Source organism: Budorcas taxicolor, chromosome 20, assembly GCF_023091745.1.
Source record: "Budorcas taxicolor isolate Tak-1 chromosome 20, Takin1.1, whole genome shotgun sequence".
Lineage (NCBI taxonomy): Eukaryota > Metazoa > Chordata > Mammalia > Artiodactyla > Bovidae > Budorcas > Budorcas taxicolor.
In genome coordinates this window covers 7,827,455-7,848,229 of record NC_068929.1, presented here as the reverse complement: position 1 = coordinate 7,848,229, position 20,775 = coordinate 7,827,455, and the positions used below count along the sequence as shown (strand labels likewise).

At 50.9% G+C, this 20,775-nt stretch overlaps 1 protein-coding gene across 1 annotated transcript in view; it reads left to right on the top strand.

Moving 5' to 3' along the window:
* Positions 1 to 20,775, top strand: part of SH3PXD2B (SH3 and PX domains 2B) — a 117,811-nt gene that overhangs the window by 20,424 nt on the left and 76,612 nt on the right. The window contains exon 2 of the mRNA XM_052659018.1: positions 14,253 to 14,333. Coding sequence (XP_052514978.1) covers positions 14,253 to 14,333 — 81 coding nt within the window. The remainder of the gene's footprint in view (positions 1 to 14,252; positions 14,334 to 20,775) is intronic.

Below are 20,775 nucleotides of genomic sequence, written 5' to 3'. Positions count from 1 at the left end.
GAAATAACATGTTTCTGAGCACTTCCGGTGGTGATGCTGCTCTGGGGTGTTGGGAAATCAAACACACAACAGGGTGTTGCAATTCCAAAAAGAGGTTGGGAATGCTGACCCACATAGGCCAGATGCTGGGCAGACATCTGGGGAGCGCTGACAGATCGGGAACCAAAGGGAGCGCCTGGTCTCCATGGGGAACAGCAGAGTCATGTTTCCCATTAGTTAAGCTGGTGGAGCCTAGCCAACTGCCCCTGCCCTCTCCCCACTCTCCCCTTCTCCTCCACTCTTCTCTCCTCCTCTCCCTCCCTGCCTCCTGCTTCCCCCCACCCCAGACCCCACACCTCCCCTTTAGCAACTTTGTCCTCCGCCTTAAGCCCTGGCAGCAGATAGCCAGTGAGGTGGGCCTGGAGCCCAGCCAGTCTTTAATCACCAAGCTCTTCCCAGGAACCACCAACCCAGAAACCCCACCAGTGTGGGAGCTTTATCAGGGTGGCCTAGAAGATCGCAGCTACCTTTCAAAGTCGATTTCTTAAACGAGGGTTTGTAGACTCTTGGGCGCCCTCAGACATATTCCCAGGAACCCATCTAGATCTTGAAACTAACACTGCTGCTTGATTTCAGGGCTGCACATGTTCTGTGTTTAATAAAGGTTGCTCTGGCTGCAGTGCACGACAGCTTTAGTTATCCTGGGCTAAGGACTGTGTCATCTGTGAACAGAAGTCATAGCCCCTCAGTATGGAGAATTCCCTGGACAGAGGAGCCTGGTGGGCTACAGTTCATGGGGTTGCGAAGAGTTGGACGTGACTGAGCGACTGACACTTTCACTGTTTTTCATGCTGTATGAGAGATGGAATTTTTCCCTCCCTCAGTCCAAACAGAGCTCCCCACACCTGAGAAACAGCATTCCAGATTGAAGCTCAGCATCCTCAGCACCTCCTGAGAGGGCCCTAGATCTGGTTCCAACTCTCCTCCCCACTTGCTGTGTGGCCTTGGCAAGTCCCTTCCCCTCTATGACCTCATAACCCCAACTATAAAATGAGGGATGATCTAGAGCAGGATTTTTGTATATTTTGAAGTCTTAGAACCCTGTGCTGTCGGCTTGAAGCAGGCGAAGGAGGACTGTGAGTGATGGAGGAGCCTGAGCCCTGTCTAAAGGCTCCGCTGAGGGTTGCCTTGTGGCAGTGCGGACTGGTTACACCCTCTTCCACATATAGAAGAGCTAAAAGCGGCAGCGCCTAGTGGAAACCAGGGTGGAGAGTCTGGGAACCCACCCACTTCACCAGCAGCCTCGGGCTTCTTGCAGGCCAATTTGACCACTGGCTAATCACCTAAGAACTCTCCAAATGTGAAGTCCTCTGGGGTGTCATTGTGCAGGAGGCCCCGAGGAACTGCAAGGAAATTTGCATACTACCTTGGAAGTTTAAAGAGCCCATAGCTGGGAGAAGAACCCCTAGCAAGTTACGACACTTCTCTGAATCCCCATTTGTAGAATGGAGGAGCTGCTCTAATCAGGGCTGTGGGGTACACATCCTCCCGGGGCCCGGGGCCCGGGGCAGACATTGCCAATGGACTGCAGAGCTGTGTCTTGCTGGTGCTCCTTTCTCTCGGCCCTTGCAGGAAAACAGCCCCAACCCTGCTGTCCTACTGGTGCCCTTGCTTTAGATGTTTCCTTTGGTCTCCCAGCTCATTCTAGGCTCCCCATCCATACTCCAGAGCCAGGAGAGGGCTTTCAGCTTGAGAAATGTGGGCTCATTGGCCTGTAAACAACAGCTCCAGGCAGATGAGAGTGGCAAAGAATTCCACTTAAAACAGCCCTGCCCTCACTGGGGGCTGTCCTGCCACCACCGTCCTGCCACGCACCCCCTGTACCATATATCCTTAATGATTAACTCAGTGTTGTTCTTCAAACTGACTCTTTTTCTTTTTTTTTACTTACATTATTTTTAAAGGGAATTTTAGCTGTCCACTGTAAGTGGAAAACCAGCAGCCCTCGCTAGAAATAGAAGGAAACTAAATAGAAAGGAAAAAGAAAATCAGCGTGTTAAAGTTCTTCCTGGCAAGTGTTGCCTGCCCTGAGGTCTTCTGTCCCTTCTTCAGGAAATGAGACCAACAAGCGCTGGAAGGGGTGTTAAGAAACCACGACTGCCAACTTTCTGAGCCAGTCGGGGCTGGAAGGGAACGGCAGAGACTGACTTTCTCACTGTGGGATTCCCTGCAGTTTGAGTGCCGAGCCCAGAATCACCTGAAACCGGCTGGTGTGCCCAAGCTCCTGCGTGCCTTGAGACGTCATCTAAGTTATCTAAGCAAAGACAATCACTTGAAAAGAGCTTGGCCCATACCCGTCCCCAGACCCTCCCCCAAATGTAAACCTCTGGCCACCGCACCCCTCCCATAAAAATGAAATCCCTTTGTCCTGTGACTTGTGCAGAAGCCACGCCCCTTCTAATTAACATCAGCGGGGAATTTCAGCCCTAGAAACCTCACCGCAGAGATCTGCAAAAACAATGTGTGATTGAGGGCCATTCCCCTGTGCCTCAGGGATTTTATTCTCAGGGCAAAAACACCTCATGTTTTGTGAGTTCACATGATGAGAGCATATGAGATCACAGCACTCCCGAGGCGGGGGCGACAGCTGCTGCATATCATCCTGCCCTGGGGAGGCTGTATCAGTGGGGCCTCTCCCTGGGCCGTGGCTGTGGGCAGAGCTCTGGGCCAGTGGGTCTGCAGGGAGAGGGCATGGCAGTTGAACCGAGCTGCCTGGGGCTTGCCCGTTTCTGGGCCGCTACTTAGCCGTGCCCAGGCCTGGTTCCAGGCATTTTTTATAGGCCTCTAAACTTTGTTCTGGTTTAAATCTTAGTTCATGGGTGACCTCTTGGCTGTTGTCACTTAGAAATGGAATGTAAATTTCTGTGTGTTTAATGGGGTCCTCGGGGCATTGGGAGCCCCCAACCCCATGGGGCTAGGTGGGACCTGCCAAAGGAGGTGACTGGAGGCCATAGGAAGCGTTTATGGAACATTCTCAAATCCCAGCCATGAGCAGAGATTCTGACCAAGGTAGATTCCATTTCAGGAACTTTGAAAAAAAGTACGTCATTCAGTCTTTGCCCGTGAGATAAGAAGGACGAGCATCCTTACCCCCTTATCCTCAGAGAACACAGAGGCTGAAAGGGGCAAAGGACGTCCCCAGACTTGGAGTGCGGTCAGGGCCGAGGCCCCCCTCTGCCCACTCCCAGCTCCTCCCCGCCCCGCGCTCCCGCCTCTGTCCTCAGCTGCATCTGCACCCGGGGTGCTCCGTGATCTGGACTGGCGCACCAGAGCATGGGCCGGGGTAGTGCGGGAAGGTGCGGCTCGTTCCACCTCGGAGTCGGACACATTGCTTCCTGTTCTCTAGGAAAGTGACTTTTTTTTTCTGACTGTAAAAGAAAACAGACTGCAGAAAATATGAAGACTACAAGAAAGCACCAAGAGGAGAATCTTTTAATATTCGTTTATTTTTGGCCGTGCTGCGCCTTTATTGCCGCACGCAGGCTTTCTCCAGCTGCACCAAGCGGGAGCTGCTTCCCTGCCATGGCGCATGGGCTTCTGGCTGTGGGTGCTTCTCTTGTGGGTGAACGTGGACTCTGGGCGCGTGGGCTCCGTGTCTGTGGCTCGTGGACTTAGTTGGACCCCGACATATGGAATCTTCCCAGACAAGGGGTCAAAGCTGTGTCCCCTGTATTGGCAGGTGGACCCTGGACCACCAGGGAAGTCTCAAGAAGAGAATTTTTAAAGTCTAATATTCCTGCCAACCCAGAGCAAACCACATGTGTACATTTATATGTCTATTCATTTATATACATCAGCGGTTTATGTACCTATGCACATTTATATATAACATAGTCCACCATGTTATTTGCGGATTTCATGTTTGGGGATTTGCCTGTTTGCTGAGCTTTATTTCTAATCCAACCAATACTTGCAGTGCTTTCCCAGTCACTTGCAGACGTGGGCATGTGCCTGGCAGCAGAAATTGTGTGCGGCCTGATGGGCGTGTTCCCAGCTGGGGCTGAACACAGCGGCCTCTGCTTCCTTGTCCCAGCTCTTAATGGTCTGAACAAGCGTCTTTGTCCTGGTCTGTCCAGTGCTACACTCTCTACATTCTTAGGCTCTTCATCAGCCATTTCACTGTTTAAAATGACCTCAAATGTAGTGCTGAAGGGCAGTCTAGGGTTCCTAAGCTCAGGATGGCTGTGTTGTGCCTTTTGGAGAAAATATAGGTGTTAGGTAAGCTTCGTTCAAGCATTAGTTACAGCGCCACTGGCGATGAGTTCAAGGTTAGTGAATGAACAATATACACGAAGTAAGGTGTCATTAAAGAGAAATATACAACCAGGCTGTGTGTTATTGATTAGTAGGTGAAAATGCTGTGATCAGAGGCTTGCAAGACCCAAACTCTCATTTCCCCTGGGAGCGGCTGTTCTGTACTCACTAAGTATTCACAGTGACTGTAGGATGTCACTCTGTGTGTGTGTGTGCACACACTTGCTCAGTCGTGTCCAACTCTCTGCAACCCCATGGACTATATAGCCCACCAGACTCCTCTGTCCAAGGAATTTTCCAGGCAAGAATACTGGAGTGAGTTGCTATTTCTTTCTCCAGAAGGTAACTACACAAATTAAATACACACAAGCACATGCATACATATATATATTGTATGCATAATTTTTTTGAGATTGAAATCTGTTCTTATAGCTAAGATGATGCCTGAACTTGCCCCGAAACCACAGAATTCTTTTAGCTGCAAACGCACCTTCTTCATGCCAAGTGGGGAGTTAACTGGAAGGCCAATCCCCTGTCCTGTGTCCCAGTAGCCCTGGGCGGGGGGCCGGCCCCAGAGGCAGGATCTGGAGAGCGCGTGGGAGCTGAGCAAGGCTCCTCTGTGTCTCCCTCCTTTACCCTGCTCTGCAGACCAGACGTCTGTTGCAAACTGGAGGTGGCTCGGGCTGCAGCAGAGACCTCTCAGAGCCAGCGTCCTCAGGTCTGATTTCAGCTTCCTGAGAGACACCATCCCTGCCTGTGAGATGGGAGAGCGGGCACTTCTCATGTAGGGGGTCCATGGATGGATTCTTGGCGTCTCCCAGAAGCAGTCTAAGTTGAAGAAAAGTGGTCTCTGGAGGCCCCAGGACAGGGTGGGTTCCTGTGGCCCAGGCTTCAGGACACCTAATGGCATCTATGAGCAGGTGGGGTTTCCATCCTCTTCATGATGACTCCTGGCGGGTCAGACTGCCCTGGGCCTCCCTGGGACAGTCCTCAGCCCGGAGAGAGGAAGGGTCAGGGCCGCTGAAGCCCCAGCACCAAGCAGGCTCACATGTTTCTGGTGGCCCGACAGACACACGGCTCCCCTCCGCCAAGACGGAGGCCAGGGGTTGGGGTGGGAGGGGCAGCGCCCTGGCTCATCCAGCAGCTGGGAGACCCGTGCCCAGGCCCTGGAGGGGCAGTCCCTCTGCACGGCCGTGGGCCCAGAGAAGATAGTGGAAGGGGCAGGGCCTGGGGAGATGGGGACTGGAGAGGGGACTCTGGGGGGCTCACCTGTCAAGACGGAGAGCAGGGGCAACGTCCCCTCAGCTTCATGTCCCTGTGTTTAGCCCTTAGTGAGGATGACGACGACGGCGGCTTCTGTTCATGGAACATTTACCCTGTGCCAGGGCCCATGCTAGGCATTCTCTGTGCGTTTTCCCATTAATCATCACACCAGCTCTGAGGTTGATGCTATTATGATCCCCGTGTTTTTACAGAGGAGGAAGCTGAGTTGCAGAGAGGTCAGGCCCCTATCCCAGGACCACGCAGCTAGTTGAGATGGAGGCAGAGGGTGAGTCCAGGCCCTCTGAAGTCCTGAACTCAGAAGCCTCCAGCAGGCTCTAAGGAGGAGCTCTAAGATAGAAAGTGAGCAGGCACCTCGCCAGTCCAGCTGTGGCCCAGCTGCTGGGTGAGGGCATGGTTCCCCGGGGTGGCAAGGCTGTTGGGGTTAGAAGTAACGGGAGGGCAGAGTCCTTGCACTACACAGAGTAGCTTGTGACCTCAGGCAAGTCACTGCATTTCTGAACCTCCAGCCCTCAACACAGCAGCGTGGAAGGTGTTCGCCTGACCTGCAAGCTCACGAGGATTTGAGGGAGACCAAGCCCACCTCGACCCCGAGCACCCTGTTATGACTCATCGCCCCCACCTCATCCTGCCCCTCACCACCAGTTTATCTCCCTGCAGACTCAGAGGAAGTAGAAGCTCAGGATGTCTGGCCCTGGTGACTCTGAATCCCTGTGGGAAACCCAGACCTGGGGAGTCTAGACTTAGTAAGTCATGCAGACTCTGCTGCTGAGATTGTGTAAGGGATTTTGATGGTGGCTAATTCCAGTTTAAAGCCTCCTGTGGGGAGCGAGAGGAAGCCCTCGGTGGCCCTCAGACACCACTGTAGTCTCTGCTTCCTCATTCCCAGAGCAAGGGCGTCCCAGCTGCTCCTGGTGAAGGGTTGTGCTGAAGCAGGACAGGCCAGAGAGGGCTGGACCTCTTGGCTTCTCTGTCTTCTTCCTCATTTTTTTTCCCACAAAGTATAGATTTTCCATTGACCTCAGTGCAGGGCATTCAGTGTGTGTACAAGACAGTCATGGTTCCTGCTCTCAGCAATTGCTGTAAAATGTGCTTGACTTTGTGATGAGGAAGTGGGTTCCAAGCAGACATGTGCCACGGAGACCCAACCTAACATTGATGGGGTGGGAGCAGTCAGGGAGGGCTTTCTGGAGGAGGTAGCATTTACACTCTGCCCTGTGAGTGGGCTTGTAAACCATCCCATCTTCTGGATCTGTCTGATTGTTTCCTTTTGGTGTCATTTAGCTTGTTTCTCTACCTCCTCTATTTCCTATTTGAAACTTGGGTCAAGAGGCTTGAGGTTCAGGTTAAATATTTTGGTATCAATACTTGCCAGAAGGTTCTGTATACTTCTATTGTATCACCTCAGGGACCGTTCAGTGTCTAATTATCCCTCTTATTGGTGACGTTAGGTTTGATCACTATTACAGTTGTGGTCACCAGATCTCTCCACTGAAAAGGGATATTTTCCCCCTTTGCTGGGGAGAGTAATTCCTGGGGTAGTATCTTCAGCCTGTGTGACCCTCCCTTTCTCCAATCACCATTCACCCAGTGGTCCAGCACCCATCAAGGATCTTTCCTGAGTAGCTGTGCCACCTTGCTTTCCCACCAGCAATGTCTGAGAGTTCGGTGCCCCACGTTCTTGTCAGCATCTCCTATCTCAGCCATTCGAGTGGGTGTATGGTGATACCTCATCATGGTTCTAATTTGCCTTTCTGTAATGCCTAATGATGCTGGACATCTTCTCATGCACTTACTTGCCATCCATATATCCTCTTCAGTAAAGTGTTTAGGTCTTTTTTTATCATGTAATCAGATTGGTTGTTTCCTTACAGTTGAGCTGGTTTTGTGTTTTTGAAAATATATTCTGGGTATAAAAGTTCTTCAGGTATGCAACACATGTTTTGAGGACTACACTATAAAATTATAGTGTCGTTTCCAGGGAGTATGACATGTACTGTGTAAATCTCTGAAGGATATCTGCTTATTTATTTATTTAAATTGTGATAAAATATGTATGCCATAAACATTACCATTTCAGGCATTTGTAAGGGTCCAGCTTAGGGGTGTTGAGTGCACTCACGATCACCACCTTCCATCTCCACAACTCTCTTCATCTCCACAACTCTCTTCATCTCCGGAACTGAACCTCCATAACCCATTAAACACTAACTCTCCATTCGCCTTTCCCCAGTCCCTGGCAACCACCATTCTCCTTTGTGTCTCTAGGAATTTAACTACTCTAAGTACCTACTATGAGTGGAATCACACAGCATGTGTCTTTTTGTGACCAGCTTATTTCACTTAGCACCTCCTGTCCTCAAGTTTCATCCATATTGTAGCATATGGCAGAATTTCCTTTTTGAAGGCTAATATTCCATTGTATGAATATACCACAATTTACTTATCCATTCATCCATCAGTGGACACTTGGGTTGTTTCTACCTTTTGGCTGCTCTGAGTAATGCTGCTATGAAAAAGGCTACTTTTAATTTCTTAATGCCAGGCCACTGAGTATTAACTGTGTTTGGGATATAATCTAAAAGCCAAGATTAGATGTATTAGGATTGCTTTGGTTGAAAGTAACAGAAACTCACTCAAACTGACTTGAAAAGGAAAAGTTTGGGCCTGTGTCTAGGTAATGTCCAGGATGCTGGATCCAGGGATTCAAACAACATCATAGGACTTGGCGCGTCTCTCTTGCTCTGAGCTGTGCTTGCTTCTGCACTTTCTCCGTCTTAAGTCTCGGTGTGATGGTCTCCCAGTTAGTCACTGCATTGAGGAAAGCAGTCTCTTTCCTGACTGTACCATCAGAAGTCCAGAATTGAGTCTCATTAGCCTGGCTTGGGTGACGGGCCCATCCCTGAGCCATTGTTGAAACCAGGGACCGATAGTACTCTGGTAGCCAGGCTTGGAACACGACACTCTCTGTTACAAAGACAAGGGAAGGGAGAGGAGTGACTCTTCAAGGGGAATTGGGGGCTGTCACCAAAAGGAGAGAAGGGGGCACCAGGTCAGCCGGAACACCAGACACAGCTCGTGGGCGCCGGGCACTGGACAAGGCCCTATGTACCTCAGTTATTATAGTGAGTCCTCGGGGGAAGTTACTATCCCCATTCCATTTTATTTGTTTTTTAATTAATTTTTATATATACTTGATTTACACTGTTGTGTTAATTTCAGGTACACAGCGAAGTGGATCAGTTGTACTTACCGTATATCCACTCTGTTTTAGACTCTGTTCCCATATTACAGAGGATTGAGTTCCCTGTGCTATGCAGTAGGCTCTCATTAGTTATCTGGTTTATATATAGTAGTGTGTATATGTCAATCCTAACCTCCCAGTTTATCCCTCCTCTGCTTACCCCTTGGGAACCATAAGTTGGTTTCCTGTGCCCATGTTAGAGAGGAGGATGCTGTGGCCAGAGAGACCGATACCTTGTGAGTTTCAGCCAACAGCGGGGCTGGCATTAGAACCCAGCACACGGGCTCCTTCACCAGCCCCCACGCCCTGGGCAAGGCCAAAGCCCTGCAGAGGGACAATTCTTATTAAAAAGTTAGATCTGTGCCTAAAAATTGAAGCTATCAAATTGTGTTCAGAGGTTGATTCCAGTAAACCAATTAGATCTGCTGCAGAGTTCTTGAACCATAGGGACAGAACTTTAAAAACTGTAAGCAAGAGGTCAAGAATGAATTGTGTAAGCAGAATTGTTTTTCTCCATTTGTGGGTGCGTGCTCTGTGTTGGCTTTTACATCTTCAGTTATCTCTTTTTTCTTGTTTTTTAATCCACATTGGCATTGTCCTTCACAGATAGCCATCTAAACTTTGCTTGTACATCCCCCAGGATGGGGGCTTTTGGTAAGGTGTATTCTGGGCCTCAGTTTACCCATCTGGAAGGTGGGACCGTTGGGTTGACTGGGTTCCGTGGTCCCTTTCAGATGTGGGGAAGCCCGTTTACTAGTTTCCCTGCCCCTTTTCAAGACCATTTTCTACACAACAGCCAGAGGTATGCACATGGGTATATTTATCTATCTATCTATATATATATCTGTATTTATTTTTAAACATACATTAAATTATATCTCATGCTTTCCCCCCAACCCCTGCATCTCTCAAACCCTCAACAGAATAAAGTTCCTCGCCCTGGCTTATAAGCCTGCGGTGATGCCGCCGCTGCCCCTCCTGGAAACAGCCCCTTCCCCGCCAGCTCTGTTCTGCCGTAATGGTCTTCTGGTTCCTCAGACAGGCCAAGCATTTTCCAGCCTGCACATCGTTGTTTGCGCTTCTCTTCCTATGTGGAATACACATTCCTCAGCTCTTCTCCAGACCAGTTCCTCATCTTTCAGGTGTCAGTTCAGAGTCTGCTTCCCGAGGGACTTTCCATTGCAGGAACGCCCACCCCCACCACTCGTGCCTCACAGCAGGCTTTGGGGTCCTTCCTAGCACTGACTGTAACTTAAATTACACACATAGTTCTTCATCAGCTGGTTTATTGCCCATCTTCCCACTCTCCAAGAGTAGGGTCCGGACCATCCGACTGTCTACTTCATTCTAGTGAAGTAGAATTGGTGTTTTCTTTTTCATAACACTAATGACTATTGGGGTGGCTTTGATAACAACTCTTTTTGTTGTAAAATCACTTTTCCAGGGTGACTCTGTCTCCCAAAGAATGCCGTGACCTGTTCTTTGGCTCCATAAACAACCCAGGACTAGAGGGAGAGAAAAGGGAGAGAAAAGGGCCAAGATACATGAATCCGTGGTGAAATCATGAAATCACTTCTTTCTAAAACAGGGGCTGGGTAGGCATTGGGGAATCAGAGTGCAGGATGCTAAAATTTCTTGAACCTTTCCTCTCTGCCAGGCAAGGAGCTCAGAGCTTTATCTCTGATAATCATCATAAGTCTATGTGAGACGGGCTTGATGACTCCATTTTACAGATAAGGAAACTGAGGCCCTGGGGGTTGGGAAACTGTTCCAACCAGTTAGGAACAGTTCCTTCCTACCTGCCTTGCTTCACTGAAATGAAATAGATGTTGGATTTGGAGAGGCCATCCCCGGTGAACCTCTGAGTTGGGCATTCAAGGGCACCTCCCACCTTGTCCTGATTTGTCTTTCAATTTTTCATCTCTTCTCACCAGGAGAAACTTCTCCCATAAGTCCCTGGTGTTTACAGTGGGCTCTGGCTCCCTCTGCCCAAAGCTGCTCCTCCTTTTCCTGTTTTGAATGAAGGTATCCTAGCAAGAACTCATTTGGGAAGAGACTTCGTTTAAAACCACCTTGGAAACCACTGCCAGGCGTGGCCCCCGTGCTCCCTGAGCTGGTCTTTGCCCCACCATCGTAGCCCACCACCCACGGTCTCTTCCTTCCTCTCCTGCACTCTGGATCGGCGTGCCCTTCAAGGCACACCACAGTGACTTCAAGCTTCAGCAAGCTCTCCTGCCCCGCTTCCTATGCCAGTCAGGACTAAATTACATGTGTCAAAAACCCAACTCAAACTGGCTTCAAAAATAATCCCGGAGTGTGGGCGTGGCCCAAGATTTACTGGCTCAGGAAACTGGAGAGACCAGGAGTAGACTGAGCTACATGCAAAGCTGGATCTAAGGGTCAGACTGTGTCATCCGAAATCTGATACTAGCATCATTCTCAGGCACATTCCTCCTAAGTGATGATGAGCTGGTCCCCCAGCAACGCCAGGTCGTGAGCTAACAGCACAGCAACCTCAGGGAAGAGAGAGCTTGTTTTCCTCGGGGCTGGAGCAGAAGTCCCAGGGCTCGTTCTTCGTGCCTGTGCTTGGCCTGGTATGGGTCATGTGACCACTCCTTAACCAGCCGCCGTGGACAGTGGTACCCAGCGTGGTGTCTAAAGGACTATGTTGAGGTGGGAGAGGAGGTTCCCAGGAGAGAAGTCCAGGCACTCTGGTTGAAAGAAAGGTTTATCAACACAGTAAAATAATGATACAGCAGGGGAAGGAGAGGGTGGGATGAATCGAGAGAGTGGCATTGACATGTATACGCTACCGTGTGTAAACATAGCTAGTGGGAAGCTGCTGCATAACACGGGGAGCTCAGCTCAGCACTCTGCACTGACATAGACTTGGGGGTGGGAGGGAGGCTCAAGAGGGCGGGAATGTAGGTATACTTACAGCTGATTCACGTTGTATGGCAGAAACCAACGCAACATTGTGAAGCAGTTATGCTCCGATTAAAAAAAAATAAATGCAAGAAATAATGATGTCTGCCGTAGTTGTTCAGTCACTCAGTTGTGTCTGAATGTTTGTAAGCTCATGGACTGCAGCACACCAGGCTTCTCTGTCCTTCACTATCCCATGGCATTTGCTCAAAATCCTGTCCATTGAATCGGTGATGCCATCCAACCGTCTCATCCTCTGTCGCCTCCTTCTCCTCTTGCCTTCAGTCTTTCCCAACATCAGGGTCTTTTCCAGCGAGTCAGCACTGCACATCAGGTGACCAAAGTATTGGAGCTTCAGCTTCAGCATCACAGTTCAAAAGCACCAGTTCTTCAGCACTCAGACTCTATGGTCCAACTCTCACACTGGTACAAGACTACTGGAGAAACCATAGCTTTGACTAGATGGACCGTTGTCAGCAAAGCGATGTCTCTACTTTTTAATATGCTGTCTAGGATTGTTATCCCATGGATGGAGGAGCCTGGTAGGCTGCAGTCCATGGGGTCGCTAAGAGTCAGGCACAACTGAGCGACTTCACTTTCACTTTTCACTTTCATGCATTGGAGAAGGCAGTGGCAACCCACTCCAGTACTCTTGCCTGGAGAATCCCATGGATGCAGGAGCCTGGTAGGCTGTAGTCCATGGGGTCGCTAAGAGTCGGGCACGACTGAGCGACTTCACTTTCACTTTTTACTTCATGCATTGGAGAAGGAAATGGCAACCCACTCCAGTGTTCTTGCCTGGAGAATCCCAGGGACAGAGGAGCCTAGTTGGCTGCCGTCTATGGGGTCGCACAGAGTTGGACGCGACTGAAGCGACTTAGCAGCAGCAGCAGGATTGTCATAGCTTTTCTTCCAAGGAGCGAGTGTCTTTTAGTTTCATGGCTGCAGTCAGCTCTGCAGTGATTTTCACTGTCCACATGCTATTTATCCTCATTTATAAAATCACTGCAAATGGTGACTGCAGCCGTGAAACTAAAAGACGCTTACTCCTTGGAAGAAAAGTGATGACCAACCTAGATAGCATATTCAAAAGCAGAGACATTACTTTGCCGACTAAGGTCATTCTAGTCAAGGCTATGGTTTTTCCTGTGGTCATGTATGGATGTGAGAGTTGGGCTGTGAAGAAAGCTGAGCGCCAAAGAATTCTTGCTTCTGAACTGTGGTGTTGGAGAAGACTCTTGAGAGTCCCTTGGACTGCAAGGAGATCCAACCAGTCCGTTCTGAAGGAGATCAGTCCTGGGATTTCTTTGGAAGGAATGATGCTAAAGGTGAAGCTCCAGTACTTTGGCCACCTCATGCGAAGAGCTGACTCATTGGAAAAGACTCTTATGCTGGGAGGGATTGGGGGCAGGAGGAGAAGGGGACGACCGAGGATGAGATGGCTGGATGGCATCACGGACTCGATGGACGTGAGTCTGAGTGAACTCCGGGAGATGGCGATGGACAGGGAGGCCTGGCGTGCTGCGATTCATGGGGTCGCAAAGAGTTGGACACGACTGAGCGACTGGACTGAACTGAACTGAACGGATGCATGTGCTGTCTCTCAGCTCACTCTCTACTCATGGAGTCAGAAGCCTTGCCTGTGTAATCCTGTGCCTCTATTAACACCCAGCCCCTCGGGTTTATTTCTGTTTCTAGATGGCTTTCACACATGTGTGTTTTACATGTCAAAATCACCCTGTAACACAGATCATTTGTGCAAAGCAGAAATGGATGTGCTTATCCCTTATCCCTTGAGTACCCAGGTGGGGTCCAGGGCCACCAGCGTCCCCAGCCAGAGGCCTCTGACCTGTCGTCACTTGTTTTGCCTGTCGATGTCGTGCCTCAGTTCGTGACAGAGATTAGAAGCATGGCCCTGTGGTTTGTAGAGTGGTTTCCCATCTTCTGCTTTATTGGAGCCTCACGCTATCCTGGTAGGCAGCAAAAGCAGATGTTATCAGCACACTTTACAGATGGAGAAACTGCACATAGAGGGAAACGGTGACTCAGCCCAGGTCCTAGCTGGAGGAAATGACACAATGGCTAAGCTTATGGGAAACTCGAGAGAGCTGAGAGCCACAGGTCACTGTGACTTCGGACAAATGCAAGCTTTAAGAGTGATGCTGACAAAATAGCCAGCCTGATGGCTCTCTGAATTGAGTGGAGAGTTAAAAGTCCTGAAAATAACAGCATCTCCTGAGATAAGCAGGGTGCTTATGCTTTCCTAGACTCGATTTCCTGTGATGCTTTGCACAGCTCTCACAGGCGAGGGTATCACACCCATTTTACTGAGGAGGAAGCTGGGTCTCAGAGAGGGCGAGTAGCCTATCCCAAGTCATAGAGCTGGTCAGGGGCAGAGCTGAGAGTCAAACCCAGGCCTTCCTGCCTCTGACCCCTGTGCTTTGCTCTAGAGCCCTGGCGGTGGAGAGGCTGCCTCTGTGTTAACGGCCGTCTCCACTCCTCCCTGCAGGTCTACATCATCCGGGTCACGTGGTCCAGTGGCTCCACAGAGGCCATTTACCGGCGCTACAGCAAGTTCTTCGATCTCCAGGTAAGGACGTGGGGTCTCCAGGGAGCTGCAGGTAGGAAAGAGTGTATATGGACCTACTTTCCGCTTTGACTTCAGAGCCTGGATCCTCACCCACAGCGGATGCACAGTATTTATTTCCTAGACTTAAAAACGATGTCCATCTGCTCACCTCAGCAGCTCATATACTATAAAAGATGTAGAGAAGATGAGTTTGGCCCCTGTGTAGGGATAACACAAATTTGTGGAGCATTCCACATTGAAAAAAAAAAAAAAAAAAAAAGGTGTCCATCACTTTGGGGATATAAGTGATGGGCTGTATTGCTTTTGCTTTGATATTCAGTATCTTTTAAATAGAAGAAAGTCTCCTGTTGACTGCTCTCGAATGGAGGCTAATCTGGAAATTGTTTGTGTTTGGCTTGGGCGTTCAGATCTTAAACTTGTGTAATCGTGTTTGCTGGTGAGTTATGTGTGATCAGATTTTATGGGGCCATTCTGCTCTCAAGACAGACCCAAATCTTCCCTCACCTTGGCCTCCTCTCCCCATCAGGCTCCATGTTTAGCCCCTGAAACGCCTGCTGTGTATTGAGGGCATTGCACTTGCCCTTTCCTAAGGCCGGTCCTCGCCCAAAACGCCTCCTGCACCCTCCAGGGCCTGCTGGCTCGCCACCCTCAGGACTCTCATCCCCTGGAAAGCCTGGTCTGACTTAACTTCCCAGCCAGCGAGAGCTGCGTCCCCTAAACCCGCCCCCCCTGCCCAGCTCTGTATCCCTTTGTCCTGACTCTGGTGAAGTTGTCTTCCTGTCCCACCCTAATCCATGACCCTTGTGGGCAGGGAGCACATCTTTATCCTCTCCCTCCTTCATGTTTTACTCAAGGACACTGTATGTAGCCAGTCAGCGTTTGTGAATGAATGAATGAACGGAGGAACAAAGGGATGGACTAATATCCACACCAAGCACCACCGGTCTCGTAGGGAGCCTCTGTGGACAGCTGCGTGTAAGCCCCTCCCCACTAGGGCCAAAGAGCTCTAATCCATGGATCAGTAGCATTATCCTGACATCACCAACAGCCAGCAAATCAGAGCAAGTGTATCTCCATGAGAAGTCACAGTGCCTGATATCATGTAGCAAATTTCTTTAGGAAACACAGGCCTTCGGAGGAGATGGTAACTTGCTTGGCTTCCTGAACCCACAAGTGTTCCATGCCGCGTGGTGAGGGGCTCACCTACCTGACAGGCCAGTGTGAGGGCTCGTGGAGATGACTGTCTTCTTTTCCTTTGTACCAATTAGGCTGCTTTTGTTGCAAATGACAGAAACCCAACTCAAACTGGCCTAAGTAAACAGGAGGATTTAGGGGACTGTTGTAATAGAATGCCCTGGGAGAGGGAAACTGGCAGGCTTCAGGCACAGCTTGATCCAGGGTTTTCCACTGTGTCCTCTTGTCCAGCTTCTCTCTCTCGTTCTGGATTCCCAGTTCCCTTGCATTGGCTTTATCTCAGGTCTCATGTGGTTGCAAAATGCTCTGGGCTCATGCTCAGCAGGAAAGAGTGAAAGGTCACTTCACAGAAGTGCCAGCCAACAGTGTTTTCTAGGCCCATCTCTAAGCCAGTCAACAGGGCTGAGGAGTGTGATGGCCAGTGGACTTGTCCAGCCCCTGCTCTGCCTCTCAGTCACGGGGCTGGGGCTGAGACGTGGCGAGGACAGCTGTGATCCGAGGTAGAGGGGACACTGTGGGGCCGTCAGAAGAGCCCTCGTCCTCCGCACACCAGCCTGCCTCTCTGCCGCCCCCCTTCCTTCTGAAGGTCAGGTGATATTAACCACAGGCATCCTTGGTCAAACAGACCTGATCTGTTTCTGAAAATGTCAAATGGAAGATTTTCAGAGGCTGTGTGCCAATATTTTGAAGGGGGAGGAGCAATGTTAATGTGCTCTTAACCACTTTCCCCAGCATCACCAAACAGTCGACATTACAAACTGCCGTGAGTCACTGCACACGGGCCAGCACTTAACCCCTGTTACCTAACTACTTACAATGTAATGAACTCAGTGATGCAATAAAACCAAACAGGATCATATACAAACAATATTTTTCTTCTGCTGCTGCTGCTGCTGCTAAGTCACTTCAGTCGTGTCTGACTCTGTGCGACCCCATAGACGGCAGCCCACCAGGCTCCACCGTCCCTGAGATTCTCCAGGCAAGAACACTGGAGTGGGTTGCCATTTCCTTCTCCAATGCATGAAAGTGAAAATTGAAAGTGAAGTCGCTCAGTCATGTCTGACTCTTCGCGACCCCATGGACTGCAGCCTACCAGGCTCCTCCGTCCATGGGGTTTTCCAGGCAAGAGTACTGGAGTGGGGTGCCATTGCCTTCTCCGATCTTTTCTTCTGGTCCACAGCAAACATGTACCGAATGTCAGTACCCGAAGAGGCTCTGTGTTAACGATGCTAAGATACTATCTAAAATGGACTTGGCAGGGGCTTCCCTGGCAGTCCAGTGATTAAGACTCCAGGCTTCCACTGCAGGGGCCGTGAGTTCAATCCCTGACTGGGGAACTAAGATACTAAGATCCCACAAACCATGTGACACAGCCAACAAATAAATAAAGGAAGGAGAAGACGCAGGCATGGTGAGGGGGAGTCGGGTAGAGCTGACCCTGGGGCAAAGGCAGGGTGACAGCTATAATGCCCAACATCTCCAGACACCGTGAGCTGAACCTCAGTCCTGTGTGAAACTGATGGAGATCCACACCCTCTTTCCCAGACACAAGGGTGATTTATGCAGACCCATTATGGCAGATCTCTAAAGCATAGGGGCTGGGTAAATGTTTCGCAAGTTGTTAGATTGATTTTTTTTTAATGCACTGAGGGTCTGCACTGGGGGGAGTTGGGAGTGCTACCTGTATTTTGCTTTCAGAACCCTCTTACCTGCCTGATGCATCCAAGAAGGAACAGAGAGGCAGAGATGGGTGACGTGGGTGATCGCTCACCTAGAGAATAATGGCGTGCACAGAACAGACACCCTCCCAGCTAGCTGAGGCAGACAGAAGTGGGGTGGATTGATGCGAGGAGGCAGGTGTGCCCCCATGGAACCCAGAGCGAGGGGTGTAGTTGGCTTCACAGGGTCCCGGAGCCAGCAACAGAATGACCCTCCAGAAGCCCCCAGGCCAGAAACTCTCCAAACAAGCTCCCTTTCCTGCCAACCCCTCTGGACCAGCTTCCTCCGCTGGCACACTGGCCCACATGCCCCTTCAGTCCTGAGGTGAAGTGCCCTTCCCCGTGTCCAGGCACTGGAGTTTGGGTACCGATTCCAGTGTCTGAGAGAGAGCCCCTGAGTGTCAGTGTCCGGGGTCAGAGTCCACCCCCGAGCCTGCCGTGTGTGGCCCGAAGGGTGGAGCGTGGGCCGGGCAGTGTGTGGGGATTTGACTGGGTCATCAATTTGCCCGTTGCAGCTGCGCTCAAGGCTTCTGACCTTGACTTCCGGGGTTTGACAGACCTGGGCTCACATCTCAGCTTTGCCGTCTCAGTCTCAGCTTGGTGTCCCGCTCTGTTTCTGAGCCTCGGTTTCCCCGTCCTCGTGTTAAGAATGAAGGCACTTTCCCCGCATCTCCCGTGACAGTTCGCTGAGCGGTGCCTGGCTCAGGAAGCAGCAGTCACCTGCTGTCACTCTGCCCAGATGGGACCTGCCAAAGTGACATCATTAGGGAACATTTGAGGCGGGGTTGGATCCCAGGGCGCCCTGGCCCAGAGCCTGTATTCCCTCCACTTTCCTGCTCTAACTCAACTTTCTTACTTCTCCCAGAACTTAAAAGTGAGGTTTCCTCCCCGCCTCGCCATAATAGGTATTAATTGGAGGTTTACTGTGACATAAAGCTGCCTGAGACTCCACTCCCAAAACAAAGTCGTCTAGAAGCAGGGCTTAAGGGAGCTTTAAAGAGTTCCAGATGGGCAGCTGGAGTGGGAGAGTCCTGAAATTCCAGAGGGGCCTGCCCTGCCTCCAACCTCATACCTGATTGGGGGAAACTGGAAGAAGTCAAGGCAGGACCCCCCCCGCCAAAGTGGGCTGATCCCAAGGACCAGGCAGGAGGGGAGGCCCGCCCGCATGGGACCTCAGCACCCCGAAGTCGGTGATTTCATGACCCACCCCGCCCCCACTCCTGGCTGGGAGTAGCCTTGGCTTTCTCCCACAGCTTGGCTCAGAGTGTAGGGGACGGTCGATCTTTCGTGGAGGAGCAGCTCGGCCAGTGTGGCGTAATGGAAACAGCAGAGGACTCGGTCAGGAGACTTGGGACCCAGCCGCCTATGCTGTGTGGCCATGGGCACTCCCCTTAACCCCTCTGTGCCCGATGGTGACTTCTTCATCAGTAGCATGGGGGTGGCAATAGTAGAAACAGCCGGCATTGCTGGGATGTTGCCCCCTCAGCCTCGAGATGAAATGACCTGTTTAATCCTCATGTCAAGCTTATCAAATCATACAGATGAAGAAACCCAGGCTCAGAAAGGTTCAGGCGTCTGCCCAAGGTCACACAGCCGGTAAGCATTAGAGCTTGGATTTGAAGCTGGGCAGCAGCACCAGAGTCCAGTCTCGTCCACTCTGCTGCCCCGTGTGCCCCTCGTGAGTCACTACTTCACAAGGCTTCTCTGGAGTTAAAAGTGATGGCGTGTGTCCGGAAGAGGCAAATCCATAGAGACAGAAAGCAGATTAGTGGCTGCCAGGAGCCAGGGAGAGAGGAGGAGAGCCTGCTAATGGGTACTGGGTGTCTTTCGGGGGTGATGAAATTGTTCTGGAATTAGATAATGGTGATTGTTGCACAACCTTGTAAATATACTAAAAACCACTGAATTGTACACTTTAAAAGGGTGAATTTTATGGTATGTGATGTATATCTCAATTCCTTTTCGTAGAAAAGTGATGATGTGTGCGAGAGCAGTTTCTGGGTTGTCAAGCCCTCAGCAAATGTCAGCTGTTGGGATTATTGATGGGCGTGGGTTGCTGCTAGGAACTGGCTTGAAGATTAGAGCAGGAGATGATGCCAGTTTAATAGAGTGGTTAAGATCCTGGGCTTTGACCCAAACGCTGCCACTTCCTGGCCGTGAGACCTTGTTTTAGTCAGAAGTGTTTTAGTTATGGAGGACAGAAGCCTAGTCTGTATGGATTATTCAAAAAGAACGCTGATAAGCTAAATGGAGCTGAGAAGACTGAGGGCGCTTGGCTTCGGGTCTGCCTGGATCTAGGGGCCACAGTGGCAGTGAGGACCTGCCATCCTCTGGTTCTCGGCCTGCTCTGGGTGTTGACTGTACGGTGGTGGCCATAGCCCCCAGCTTAGCGAACAACTCAGCTCAGTGACTTCAGGGAAAGACAGAACGCCCCAGCGGTTTCATCACAAGTCTTAGCGGTTCTTCCGGGGTGTCTGGCCAGGAACAGCCCAGGAAGTGGAGGAATCCCACCACATCCACGCATGCTGGCTGAAAGAGGAGTAGAAGATGCCCCAGAAGAAGCCAGAGACTTGCCGCCAGGGAAGAGGGGGTAACCTGTGCGTGACGCAGCAGCAAATGCCCCCTCTGGTGGGGGCAGGACACCCGGGCAGAGGAAAAGGCCTGCACGGAGGCCTCCGGGGTGGAAGGAAGGAGCATGACTCAGGCTCCTCTGTGGGAAAAGAGACTCACAGTTCCCAGCAAGAAGGGCCCCCTGTCACTGTCGGGAGACGCCCGCTGCTGCTGCTTGACATCTGGCCATGTGACTCGTGTGAGGGCGTCAGCGGGAGAGCCCTGGGCTTGGAGCGGAAAGGCCTTGCTGTCCCAGTGCTCTGTCTGACCCGCTGTGCGGCCTTGGGCAGGCCCCTCAACCTCTCTGAACCTCCCTTTCTGCCCTCGTCTGAGCCACTCTGGAGAATCTCGCAGAGTGTAACAGAGAGCTGGCCTCCAAGCAGGGCATTGGGTGGGGACAGGAGAGCCCGGGGGCAGAGCTTTGAGGAGGTGTGGTTGGTTGAGCAATGTAATTTTTTTTGAGCAATGTAATTTTTGAGCTGTGGTGTTGGAGAAGACTCTTGAGAATCCCTTGGACTGCAAGTAGATCCAACCAGTCCATCCTAAAGGAGATCAGTCCTGGGTGTTCATTGGAAGGGCTGATGTTGAAGCTGAAACTTCAATACTTTGGCCACCTGGTGCGAAGAGCTGACTCACTGGAAAAGACTCTGATGCTGGGAGGGATTGGGGGCAGGAGGAGGAGGGGACAACAGAGGATGAGATGGTTGGATGGCATCACCAACTCAATGGACATGGGTTTGGGTGGACTCTGGGAGTTGGTGATGGACGGGGAGGCCTGGCGTGCTGCGGTTCATGAGGTTGCAAGGAGTCGGACATGACTGAGCGGCTGAACGGAACGAACTGAGCAATGTAATGACACAGTATTGGTGGCTGTTCACTGAGACATTCCAGCTGCCTGACTTAGACGTCATTTCATATAG